Source organism: Vigna unguiculata, chromosome 8, assembly GCF_037176805.1.
Source record: "Vigna unguiculata cultivar grain cowpea cultivar isolate G323 ecotype 2 chromosome 8, ASM3717680v1, whole genome shotgun sequence".
Lineage (NCBI taxonomy): Eukaryota > Viridiplantae > Streptophyta > Magnoliopsida > Fabales > Fabaceae > Vigna > Vigna unguiculata.
The window spans coordinates 37,698,126-37,709,885 of NC_140799.1; the positions used below are offsets into that span (position 1 = coordinate 37,698,126).

Genomic DNA, 11,760 nt, shown 5'->3' on the forward strand with positions numbered 1-11,760 from the left:
TAGGTAATTGATAAGTTGGATTAAGGAGTGCTTAATGTCAGCCTCTATCTCAGTCTTGGTAAATGGTAGTCCAATGAAAGAATTTAATCCATTAAGAGAACTGAGACAAGGTGACCCCATAGCACCTTTCCTGTTCCTAATAGTTTCACAAGGTCTTTCTGGAATGGTAAATCAGGCTGCTAGAACACAACTCTATACAGGCATAGAAGTAGGGTACAATAAAATCAAGGTTAACTTACTACAATTTGTTGATGACACTTTGTTTCTCTGTGAAGTGAATAATGATGATATTTTGGCAATTAAAAGTATGCTTAGATGTTTTGAGATGGCTTCAGGGCTTAGGGTTAACTTCCATAAAAGCAAGGTTGGGGTTTTGGGAGTACACAATAGTGTAACACAAGCATTTTCTGAAATATTGAATTGTAATACTACGGAAGTCCCATTATTTAAGTACTTGGGAATGATAGTGGGGGGAAATCCTACAAAGCAAGTCTTTTTGCAGCCAATTATCAATAAAATCCAAAAGAAGTTGTCCACATGGAAAGGGAGGAACTTATCATTTGAAGGACGAATATGTCTAGTAAAATCAGTGATTACAGCTGTACCCCTTTACTATTTTTCCTTTTTCAAAGCCCCTAAGGGTGTGTGTAAGACTATCAGGAAATTACAAAGAAACTTTTTGTGGGGGTGGGAGAATGAAGGTAGGAAAATAGCTTGGGTTAGGTGGGAGGAATTATGTAAATCAAAAATGGAAGGAGGAATGGGTATAAAAGACATTGAATTGTTCAATAAAACTATGTTAGGCAAATGGAAATGGAGACTAGGTAAGGAAGAGCATGGTCTTTGGAAAGATATTTTGGAATCAAAATAAGGATCTTGGAGAGGTCTCATTGGGAAAAGTAATCAATATATGTCTACATGGTGGAAAGACTTAAGGGAGGTATGCAGGGAAGGGGAAAAGGGGAGATGGTTTGACCAAAATGTAGAATGGAAAGTAGGGTCAGGTTCCATTATAAAATTTTGGGAAGATACTTGGATTGGATTAAATCCCTTGAAGCTTAGATTGCCTAGGCTATATGGAAATTCCATACTTAAGGATAAAGTTATAAAAGGAGTTTGGGAAATGGGAAAACAACAAATGGGAATGGGGAGTAAAATGGAGAAGGAAATGGTTTCAGTGGGAGTTGCCTCAAGTAGATGAAGTTGAGAACCTTATACAACAAGTAACAGTAAATAAAGAGAGTGTGGATTCTTGGTTTTGGAAAGATGAGGAAGGTAAATATACTGTTAAATCTGGGTATTCAAAAATACAAAACTTTCCTAGTGGGAAAAACTCAAATTTATACCGTATGTTATGGACTGTAAAGGTAGCTCCCTCTGCACAATTTTTGGCTTGGAGGGTAATCATGAATAAGGTGCCTAAAAGGATAAATCTGAGGAGGAGAGGAGTACAATTAACTGATGTTTCTTGTGTATTTTGTGGGTTAGAAGAAGAGACTAATACACACTTATTCTTCACTTGCAATGTAATAAAAAAGATTTGGAACATGTGTAACAGGTGGGTGGAAGTGAGTACGACGCATCATAATCAACTTAAAGCTCATTTTCAACAATTTGATATATTGACCCTTAATAGTAATGGAAATATGTTATGGAAGGGTGTTTGGGTTTCAATTATAAGAAACATATGGGATCATAAAGAATAAATTTGTGTTAAGGCAAGGGAAAGTAGATGTAGAAGAAATATTTACTATGGCACAATTAAATGCTTAGGCTTGGATAAAGTATAAAATTGATAAGGTTAATTTCTCTTATTCAGACTGGATTCTTTGTCCAATTCAGTGCCTCTATTATGTTACTTAGAAACATAATCACAATCATAGTGCCTATGAGGAAACAAGAAATATGATTTAGGTGCTTCGTCTTTTCTCAAGACATCCTAACCATGTCAGGCTTTTAGTCTGGTGCTCGTTTTGTCTGTGCAGGAAATCAGGGAAGATTTGTCTCATGCAACCTTTATCATATTTAGAGGCAACTTGGAAATACCAAGATCAAATGCAGAACAAAGGTGTATCATTAAATGGATATCAAGGACTGAACAATGTATTATGGATTTGTTAGAGTACGATGTTTGACTACAAACCCAAACTTTGGATCAGATGTAGCTTTGTAGTCACTCTATATAAATGTCTAAAGGGAGAGTTAGCTGAATTTTGTTAAATTTAAATGTATGATGTCTACAATAAATAAATACTTTTGTAATAGAAAAATACAGTAAAAAAATCTATAATCTTTTATATTATTTATATATATAATTTTTTGTTGATAAAAAAATGTAGATGATACAAATAGATAGAGATTTATCTTGATATAAACAAATTTACGTATATTAATATTAATATTTTAATTAATATAAAAACTCTTCGTATAAAGACAGATAAATTTGAATTATACTCGTAATAACGACTTTATTTATCATTCTAAATAAATAGTTAAATGTCAAATAAAAAAATTCTAGTATCCTAAAATTATTTGAGTTACTAAAATAATGTTTTCATGCATAATTTTTGCATTAACAGTTCCCAAAATTAATATGTTTAATACGATAATGGACTGTTTTTAGAATGAGAAATTAAAAAAAAAATTTATTGAATATTTCACATGTATATATTTCATAGGTTTAATTATGTTTAGATCTCTAATAAAATTTAATTTTTTATTAAGTCTTTAATCAATTTTGATGGCTTATTAATCATTCTTTCGATTGAGTTTATTAAATTTGTTTAACCAAATGACGTTAAGTGACTTAAGTGGTTAGTGTTTTGTTATTTTACATTTACAAAGTGTGGATACATAAAATTTTATTTTATTATTTAAAATTTTTATATATTATAATATTATAATTTATAATTTTATGATTTTAGAATTCTATAATTTTATACATATCAATAATAAATATTGTCTAATATATATATATATATATATATATATATATATATATATATTTATACGAATTAAATTCAAATTAAATTTTGTAAAAATAATTTTATATGCTTAAATTTTGTTAAAGTCAAATTAAATTTCATTTCATAATATATTATATTTTGTACACTTAAATTCAATTAATTACAATTCGACTCAAATAAAATCTAAGATATAAAATTAGAGCCAAATAAAATCTAAGATATAAAATTAGAGCGTACAAAATCTCGAAACATACAAAATTATGATATATTTCTTAATTTAGGATTAAAATCATAATTTAATGTTCGCATTGTCACTTTGTTAATAGAAAAGTCTAACCGCTCAATTGAAACCAATATTTTTTTGTAATACTCAATCTACCGTAAAAATGGATTAGAAACTTAGTTCAAATTTATAAATTTATTAGATAATTAAAATATAATTAAGTCTATATTTTATTATGCATATCAAATTTTGATTATTGAAACAAATTTTAGTATTTTATAGAATATGAAGTGACAATATTTATAATTTAAATATATAAACAAATATTAGTATGATGAATTATTAATTAGCATTTTTATTTGCATAATGTATAATGTTTTATAATGGTGGGTTAATTTCTTTCTTACCCCAATACTAATTATTTGAGTCTGCTTATTAGTTGATAAATCCTGAACAAAAATATTTTTTCTGAAAATCAATTTTAGATAATCGATTTTAACTATCAGTTATATCTATTTATATATAAATAAAGAATTTTTTTAGTACTTATTTATTTTATAATTTTATTCTTTAAATAAATATTTTTTAAATTAAAATAATTAGTTATTTTATATTAAATTTTTTAATAATTATTTTTATAAATTTGATTATTTTTTTATAATTTGATCCTTCTTTTAAATTTAATTATTTTTTAAATAAAAAATTAAGTACACAATAAATAAAAAATATTTACTAAACATACTAAAAATTATTTATATTTAATTTTATAATTATAATAACAATAATAATAATTTTAGTTTTCATTATCTTAAACAAAAGTAAATAAAGCTGATATAATTACTTTGTTTTCTCAATGTTACACCTTGAGAATAAAACATATCTCATAATTATCAATTAAATTTGATCCTATTATTATGGTATTATGGGTCTAGATAAAATTTTAGGTTAACATCCGTAGAATAAGATTTTTATTTTTCTAAATACATATAGACTAATTTATAAAAGAAATTGTAAAGACAAATATTAGTTTAAACAATTTTTTTGATTGTGCTTATATATTTTTTTTCAAATAAATACTGTGTATATATACATATTTTGTATGATATGATCCCCTCAATTATAACATCAACATCAAGAAAAAACATAATGTTATGAAAGAGTTATTATTAGAACATTTCATTTAAAAAAATACGGGCCCATTCTAAAAAATAATAATATGGGCCTCAAGCCCATGGTCCAAAACTCCACCACAAATTAGGGTTTGATGTAAAACCCTCTTCATAAGTGCGGCAGCTGCGTGTTGAGTTTCTTCAGTTTAGTGTCGTAGCAGTGGAGCACTGGTTTCGTTTGCAATTCCAAAATGGTTGGTATCCTCTTTCTGCTTTTCTCTTTCTGCTCTTCTTTATGATGTTGATGCATTCTCATCTCCATGATTTTGATGCATTCTCATCTCCATGATTTTGATGCATTCTCATCTCCATATTAGGTTTCGATCTGTTCCATACTTTTCTATGTTTTCTGTTTGTATTAAAGGGCGATAGTATTTTAACTAATTGGGTTCGTATTGATTTCTGTATACCGAGTCTGTCTAGGTTTAGGTTTTATTCTGTGCCTGCAACGGAGGAAGATAAGGTTTTAATATGATATTTTATTGGAGGATCCATTGATATAACCCTAACTTTTATTTATTAAGTTTAGGTGTGCTCAAATTTAGGTTATTAAGTTTAGGTTTGCTCAAATTTAGGTTTGCTGTTTGAATCTCTCTTAGATTGTGTTTTGATTTTTGTGTGTATTTGTTATTGATACAGGCTAGGGGATTGAAGAAACATTTGAAGAGGCTCAATGCTCCTAAGCATTGGATGCTTGACAAACTGGGCGGTGCATTTGTAAGTGGAGTTTTCTTTATTGTCTGATCACGTTTAAAGGAATTATTTTTATAGACTAACGTGTAATTTTTTTTTTCTTGCACAGGCACCCAAACCCTCATCTGGACCCCACAAGTCGAGGGAATGCCTTCCCCTCATACTCATCCTGCGAAACCGGTTGAAGTATGCTCTGACATACCGTGAGGTCATTGCTATTCTGATGCAACGACATGTTCTTGTTGATGGCAAAGTCAGGACAGACAAGACATACCCCTCTGGTTTCATGGGTACGTTTGTGGCACGCTAATTGGTAGAATACTTGTTTGAATGATTTTATAAGGCAAAATTTATGCGGTATTGTATTTTGGGTTGAAGCTGTAGTGGTTAATAACATGCTATATTGTTTATGTATGTGTTTTTTATGTTTTCTGAATTTGAATTATTTAAAGAAATCTCTGTAACAGGTTGTTGAAACCTATAAAATTATATTCATGTTGTTGAATAGGAATAAAATTATGTTTTTGTCGTTGAAAACTAAGTATTTAGTGAACTAACGAGATTCATGCCCATAATATGGACGCTGAATATACTCTCACTCTCTGTGACATTCATAAATATTTTAAATGTTTGCCAGAGTTTCTTGAGTCGTCATGTTTTTTGATTTTATTATGCTAAACCGTGATCTTGAATTTGATGATAATATTAGTCCATTCTCGAGTCATTGAAATTTTATTTCTCTTTGCAGATGTTGTATCCATCCCCAAAACAAATGAGAACTTCCGCCTGCTTTATGACACCAAAGGTCGCTTCCGTCTTCATTCTATCAGGGATGATGAGGCAAAGGTACTTTATACACTATTATTTTGAACATATTTATTATGTTTGCCATTTTTTCTGAAGTACTTATTACGGTTATGTTGAATATTTTTTATTCATTAACCAACCTTTTTTGCCATATACTGTTCCCATAAAGTAATTAATATAGAAGACTGGCTTCACAGTGTTAAGGTGTTGCATAGGCAGGCTAAGAAATTTTGAGGCTAATGAACTTTTAAGAAGTCAATTTCTGAACTTGCATAGTTAGTTGTATGCGTCTTCTTGGTTCGAATTTTCCTACATATTAATGGTTTAATGTGTATTTCTTCTTGTCTTGTGTGTATATGACAGTTTAAGCTCTGCAAGGTTAGGTCAGTGCAATTTGGGCAGAAAGGTATTCCATACCTGAACACCTATGATGGTCGTACCATCCGTTACCCAGATCCTCTGATCAGAGCCAATGACACCATTAAGCTGGATCTGGAGGAAAACAAGATCGTTGATTTTATCAAGTTTGATGTTGGGAATGTTGTTATGGTTACTGGAGGAAGAAACAGGGGGCGTGTTGGAGTTATTAAGAACAGGGAGAAGCATAAGGGTAGCTTTGAGACAATTCACGTTCAGGATGCCACTGGACATGAATTTGCCACTCGTTTGGGAAATGTGTTCACCATTGGTAAGGGCACAAAGCCATGGGTATCACTTCCCAAGGGTAAGGGTATTAAGCTATCCATCATTGAGGAAGCTAGAAAAAGGATTGCTGCTCAGCAAGCAACTGCTGCTTAAATATTCCCCTTCTGAATTAAAAGACTTTTTGAGTGTTTCTTAGTTTAATTCAATGTTTTTGATTTTAATTTCTTTTGTCCAAGAGATTTTAATCGTTGAATTTTGACTCTTGCTCTATACAATTTTATTGTGGATGTTATATTCATGGTGCAATCGTTTCATTCCTTAGTATTTTTCTTGGTTTCTGGATGCACAAAATCGTTGAATCCATTTTATCTAAGCAGAAGAATGGTGTAGTTGTTGGATTATTAGCGTGCTATATATTTGATGAATCAATTCTTTATGTTAAAGGAAAATGATTTAAAATGTATCTATGTTCATTTTGATAATTATTTATATAGTATTTAGGGTTTAGGGTTTAGGGTTTCATTTAAAACATTGAAGGTCATTTTTGGTATAGTAGTTTTCATTTAAGAATTTGTTTCAAATATCGAATCAGAAACAATTTCTTAGAGATATTGTTAAAACATTGAGACAAAGTAGGTCATCTTGTTTACTGAAGTTCTTTTTATATAATAATAGTAAAATTTAACGTAATTATGAATTTACTATTCGGTAATGTTACTGTTGAAATATTGACTTAATGTTTTTCTATTTAGATTAGTTTTAGGAAATGTTTTTATTTTTAAAGTTATTTTTTAATTTTAAAAGATTTTGGAAATTTGAGATTGTGTAAATAATTTATATCTTATTATACATTTTGTCTTATAGGAAATTGGAAAGAGAACAGGATGGTTAGGGTTTGCCTATCATATCTCTTTTTCTTTATAAATTTTATTTCTATCCTAACAGATAATTAGTTTGATATTTCTTTTTCATCCCTATCTTCGTCCATGAAATAATATTATGAAATATTTGATACTCAAATGATATTTTTTTCATTAATATCAAATATTAAGAAAACAACTATAATTATATAAAAATATCAAAATAAATATTAAATGATAATTGTTAAATCAAATTTAACATGAAAAGATTACAAAAGTGCAAACTAAATAAACATCTTTTTACCATGCTGAATAATAAAAAGGTGGTAATACACAAACACGTATATTTTCCTCGACCTCTAATCTAAAACCTATAAAATAATACTTTTATTGAAATATAAAATGATTTAAATTTCAAAACCCTATCATTTTCTTGTTGGATCATTTTATTTAATTGTACTTTTGTTCTAGAGAGTCTTATTTGAAACTTATCTATGAAGGAACACTGTTTCCGAACTAGAAAATTATTATTCTAGAATGTTAAATTCGAAAGTGATTACAAAGAATGAATTCCGTGAAAAAAGTATAATTATATTCCAAAAAGGTAAATCCCAAAACCCTGCATGTTTTAATGCAATATGAAACTTTCCGAATTATAAATTCAAGATTCTTTTCTCTTAAATTTGTTTTCAATAATTGGAGTTCTGGGTAAGCATTATTGAATGTTGACATTTGTTTTTTTGCAAATAAAAGTGATATTGAAGGGATGGATGTTTATAGTTTTCTTCACATGGTTAAAGGTTATACTGACGAGAAAGAAGAAACTGATACTTGTTTGGGTGAAGAAAACAATCACTAACCAACTTCTTCAGTGTTGAAAACAGACACCCAAGCCGCACGCCGCCGCAATGGTCTTTTTCAATAAAAAATAATGTGTTGGTGAAGGAAAAAATGCTTGATGAAGTCCAGAGAAGACTGGATGGGGGATGCATAGAGGAGGAAGAACCGTTTAGGTCAACTTAAATTAGGTCAATGTCATTTTTGACAATTTACAATTTCGATGAAGTGCAGAATGAAATTATAGGTGCAGGACGCAAAAGCCATAAAGTTCCATGACTTGGCCCGAAGCTCAAAATGCCGGAAATATTGCCCCATTTTTTGAAAATAATGGCAACAAAACTACCCAACAAAAACATACTCAACTCAATAAAATGAACAAGGAAACATTGCATCAATTATAAAATATAAATTGCGTTGAAAAAGCTATATCTAATCTTCATCATCACATGGTACGATTTATTATATACTTCAATTATTGTTACAACACTCTGTTTTTAAATGTATAACTAGAAGTAAAGGTGAAAGAAATAAATTAAAAGCTGATTTCCATTTGATTATAGAAGGACCGGATATCCCCGCTTATAACGTGATATTGAAATTGAGACAATTTAATCTCGCATCGGTGAATTCATGGATATTAGTTTAGGGAGCATATTTTGAGAAAAAAAGTTTTTTTCCCTGATCAAAAGTAAACAAACTACAAAACATTTATTCATCCGTAGTTTCAGTTTCACCTTCTCTAGCACAAGACTCAAACATCACATAGACGAGAAAGATACAAATAATAGAAAGGGGAAACAGTAACCATCAAGCTAAGTGCCCTCCTTCGTGGAGTAGCATCTGATCAAAGTGCCACACACCTGAAAGTTCATCAAGGAAGACAAATAAGATACAACGATACCTTTCTTTGATCGTCGAAACAAAAAATGCAAATACCAGAGTTTGAAATTCTTACCATGTCCTTTGCCAACTCTTCTGAGCTGAGCAACATACTCAGATATTCTTTTGATGGATTCCACCTAAGAAAGAAACCATTTAAGATTAGACTTATTTTGCCAAATGCAATGCATAAAACACAAATAAATATGCACAATATCTCACTCTTGAAAAATGGTTGCAACACCAAATTTACATTGCATTTATACCTGTTCACCCAGAAATTCGCTTTCGACGAAGTCTGCCAACTGCACGTCACCGTTCTTCGTGGCAACCTGCCAAAACATGCATCAAGTTCAAAATAAGGAACTTCCATTTTAACAAATCATTATCAACGTACACAAGACCAATGAAACAAAGCAGCAAAACCAGAACTAAGATCCAATACAAGGCGATCCAATAAAGGCGGCTTACACTGTGCAAGTGAAGGAGCTTTTCGTTCGTTAGCTTCTCTAATGACAGAGCGAGTTCCATTGCTGAAATAAGAAAAAGAAAACATGTTTAACCCTGTCAAATAATGAACCCAGTGGAGAAATTCAAGAGGAAAAGCCGAAAGAAGTTCAAAAATATTGAACAAGTTGAAGTGTTCATTTGTATTTATCATTTTCGTAATAAATATTGCATCTCTACATAGTAATAGTAGAGCAATGATATACAAATGTAACATCAATCACGATTTTATTTAATTAAAATAACATTAGTGGCCAGCAAACTGGCGCGTGATTAAATTTATCTGTAAATACCTTTTAGAAAATAAAAATAAATTATCTAAGATAACTTCTATAAATTAATTTAATTAGAACAAATTAATTAAACATTTTAAATTGCAGAAAATCACATTTCGTTATTTCTTCTTATTTTTATTTCATTTCATTTAATTTTTTCTCCTAATTGGAAGGGTTTATTATATAGTATAAATAAATATTTTTTGGTATATAAAAAATATTTTTAATATATTTTAATACGTCAAAATTAAATTAACATAATTGTATTTTAAAGAACACAACAGCAAAAATCTAAATTCGCACAACCATAGACGTAAAAAAGGATAAAATAGAGACCAATACAAATAGTGAAGATAAAATCGTAGTTTCATGCAAAAGAAAAACAGAGGTCTGTGTCTAGTAGTGCTCCTTAAATTCCTTCCCATACAAAAACCCATTCCTATAACTTTTCGATGGCAATAATTTATGAGGGTAAATAAAAAAAAAGGTCTCACAACAATGTCTTGCATAATTTCAAATCATTAATTATTCATCATAAGATGCTAACAATAGTATCAAATTGAGGAAGTATTATATTAAATAAGAATTTCAAATCTAGAGACGATGTTAAAACTTAAGATTTCAACTATCAAAACCACATACCACACATGTCACACTTCAGATGGGTATAAACAGAGAACAAGTGAAAAAAAGAAATCTAATTACAACATACGATCTGGACCGAAAACACTAAAAAGAGAAATTATAAGGCCAGAACACTAACCGTGCAGTGCATCCCCTTTATCTGCATGATCAAACTCAGAAAGCGGCATCACAATTGACTGCAACTTCACTTTGCCACCTCGCCTGTTCTGAAAATGAATAAAACAAATACATCGAAACAACACAATCGAAATTCAGAGTTCAACATCAACGTCAGTCTATCGGCCGAAATATGTAAAATAAGTCAAAGTAAAAAAAAACCTGATACTCCATCAATTTCTCAGCATGCTCTCGTTCTTCTTCACTCGATTCCTTGAAAAACCTTTTTCAAGACAATAATCATCAATTATAGAAAATCACTCCTGATTAGTATCAGTATCAAATAAAACGACAGATTAAAAGATTAACGAAACCGTTACTTACTTAGCAAGACCTCTTAGCGCAACGTTATCCCTATCGAAGTAGGCAAACAGAGCATGATAAACATACGAAACATTATACTCCACACTGCATCCAAAAACAACAATCAGAACGATACAATAACAAAGTGAGATGAAACCGATGAGAAAGAGAGAGAAGAGCAACTTGATTTGTTCGTTAACGGCGGCTTCAGATTCGTCAACGTATTTTTGGCGCGCGAGAGAAGCTTGCGGAACGGTGGGAACGAGATCGAGCTCCTTCTTCACCTCCTCGAAAGGTTCAAAAATCACGCCAGTTAGGGCGCGGTGGTTCGTGGATCCTTTCGCGGCGCGAACCACCAAGCGGCTGGCGTTGTTCGCCAGAACGGGAACCGAACGCGAAGGTTCAGCGTTGGGGTTGAAGAGGGAGAGTGACGAAGCAGCAGCGGTTCGGAGAAGCATGGTTTTGGTTCGGAATTCCGCGAAAAGGGGATTTGAAAAGCAGAGGAAGACGGAACGGAAAGGGTTTGTTTTGTTGGAATGGTGACAATGCGTTGATATTGTGAGTGTGCGGATAGAGATGGGTGTGTGAGAGTAAATGGAGAAGTTGGTGAAGTGAGAACCGTTGGATGTCACTGAACGTGGAGGGCTGAGATGTAAAAGTAGGATTGGGCGCGTGGTATACTCGTGGTCTAGCTGGGTATCATTATCGTGTTGTCCCCTCGAAATATCTAGAACGAGAATCAATAGTTAACTCTTATCATTTTGGGTCCATTACACTTTTTTATTTGGAATT

At 31.0% G+C, this 11,760-nt stretch overlaps 2 protein-coding genes across 2 annotated transcripts; one reads left to right on the forward strand and one right to left on the reverse strand.

The window, feature by feature from the left end:
• Positions 1-4,410: 4,410 nt before the first annotated feature.
• LOC114195275 (small ribosomal subunit protein eS4z) lies at positions 4,411-6,795 on the forward strand. The gene is made up of 5 exons (XM_028085691.2): positions 4,411-4,552; positions 4,998-5,075; positions 5,161-5,341; positions 5,800-5,897; positions 6,222-6,795. The coding sequence occupies exons 1-5, from the start codon at positions 4,550-4,552 to the stop codon at positions 6,654-6,656; spliced, it is 795 nt and encodes a 264-aa protein (XP_027941492.1). The 5' UTR covers positions 4,411-4,549; the 3' UTR covers positions 6,657-6,795.
• Positions 6,796-8,767: 1,972 nt separating this feature from the next.
• PFE2 (ferritin-2, chloroplastic) lies at positions 8,768-11,534 on the reverse strand. The gene is made up of 8 exons (NM_001376108.1): positions 11,152-11,534; positions 10,990-11,073; positions 10,828-10,888; positions 10,628-10,715; positions 9,554-9,615; positions 9,349-9,414; positions 9,159-9,222; positions 8,768-9,063 (listed from the first exon to the last, which is right to left on the reverse strand). Exons 1-8 carry the CDS (start codon positions 11,424-11,426, stop codon positions 9,011-9,013), a joined length of 753 nt encoding a protein of 250 aa, NP_001363037.1. The 5' UTR covers positions 11,427-11,534; the 3' UTR covers positions 8,768-9,010.
• Between the last annotated feature and the right edge of the window lie 226 nt (positions 11,535-11,760).